General features: G+C 41.1%; 1 protein-coding gene across 1 annotated transcript in view; it reads right to left on the bottom strand.

The window, feature by feature from the left end:
• Positions 1–6: 6 nt before the first annotated feature.
• The window catches only part of nudcd1 (NudC domain containing 1), a 36,239-nt gene continuing 34,488 nt past the window's right edge, over positions 7–1,757 (bottom strand). Inside the window, exon 10 of the mRNA XM_020597520.1 lies at positions 7–599. Coding sequence (XP_020453176.1) covers positions 310–599 — 290 coding nt within the window. The 3' untranslated portion in view covers positions 7–309. The remainder of the gene's footprint in view (positions 600–1,757) is intronic.

Raw genomic sequence — 1,757 nt, forward strand, 5'->3', positions numbered from 1 at the left:
AATTACAAATGGCTGTAATAATGCACTATCATCAGTATTATTAAATGTGACTCATTACTCTTTAATCGCTGACATTCATTTCTTTAATGAATTTACAAAAAAGCCATCTCTAATGAATGTTTAGCATGACTGGTCTTTCTGAACATGGTTCCTTACTTCTTGACTTTACATTGTAAATGAAGGCTCATGAAAAGCAAAACATGAGGGAACTGAAGAACAGAATTCATCCCTTTATTGGGGTTTTAGCAGAAAACCCATCCTCCGTTCAGGGGCTAATGAGATTAACAGAAATCTAACAAAGTCCCAAATCTAATTATTATTGACCTTTAGAACAAAGAGGTTACTGGAGGTCAGGATGTACAGTCTCTCATTGGTTGCTCTGAAGCCTAGGATGGGTTTGTCCGAGTCCAGGCTGGTCACCTGTTGCTTGGCAACCTGTCCTACCTGACGGCCCTGTTTCCTGTTGAACAGGACAGTCTCCACTGGGGATGGCTGCCGGTAGATGAATGCACGGCGGAGACACTCACACAGTGATGCATAGGAGAAATTTGGAGCGCAGGTGGCAAACTTTTTATCCCGTTTGGATGCCTGGACATAGCCTATGAAAACAGAACAGTAAGATGAGAGGCATGTTTCACTGAGAGCGAGGCTCTCTCTGCAGGAACGAGACGTTCCCACTCACACAACTGACAACTAGAAGCCACCCAGCGGCGAAAGAACAGTGCAGCTGTTACTCAGGGATGTTGAGGATTTCACTGATCAAGTAGTTATGTAATATACTCAATGTTGCTCAGCTACTGTTTCACCACCCTGAGTTCTTCTCCAGGGACTGAAGTTGGCTTGTTACTGGATGAACCTCACCCAAACAATAATGGCTTTTAAGCTTTCTGTTTTCTGCTCCTCAGTGTCAAATAGCAGCATGCTATTTGAAGAAAATTTCAATCATTTGCCATCAGTAAAACTGCACACCGATCTCGTTTGCTGAAAACACATCTTTTGCTTCTAAAATCTGATTTAAAATTTGATCTACTGAGATTTCTCCACTGCAACTCGACTTCGTCATTCAGGAAAACAAAGTTAAGTTTTACAACATAATGTTCAACTACTGCAGCTCTGACCAACTGTCACTACCAAACCATTTACTACATTATATAATTTCTACTCTCTCAAATTCATTATCTGAAGTTCATGTACATGAACCTATTTTCTATATGGGCGTATGTACAAACTTTGAATGATCCATTACATGCTGGTTTGACAGACGCCCACTCGTGTGAAGGGGGAAACTATAATAATGATACAGTCCGTTCTATTGCACCTAAACGTGCATGTTTTCAGCCCATTTTCCATGATGCCTCTTTTGAACTCAGTGAGATCATTTCTGAAAATATCACCGTGGATCCATCGGTGCTCTCAAATTGGATGATGTATTACAAAAAGGGCAGACTGGTAAAGCTCTGCGCTGTTAAAAACAGACTAATGAAGATGACATACCTGTCAAAGTGGAAAACTGAAATACCACTGGGTATTGCCGTGGATGAGGAGAGATAGATAAGCAGATAAATGAAATAAGCAAACACTGAGAATTGCTGTACTGGTTGATGGCCTGAGTGTCTGAACACATCAGGCAGTGGCTGAGTTAAGACGCACAGTGTAATCTGGTTACGTTTCTTTTTGTGTCTGTGAATTGCTACAAGCGGAGTCAGTAAACTCTCTCTTGTCATTAACTGCGGTTTAATTGCAGCCATTTAAAGAGT

Source organism: Monopterus albus, unplaced genomic scaffold (genome assembly GCF_001952655.1).
Source record: "Monopterus albus unplaced genomic scaffold, M_albus_1.0 scaffold34.1, whole genome shotgun sequence".
Classification (NCBI taxonomy): Eukaryota; Metazoa; Chordata; class Actinopteri; order Synbranchiformes; family Synbranchidae; genus Monopterus; species Monopterus albus.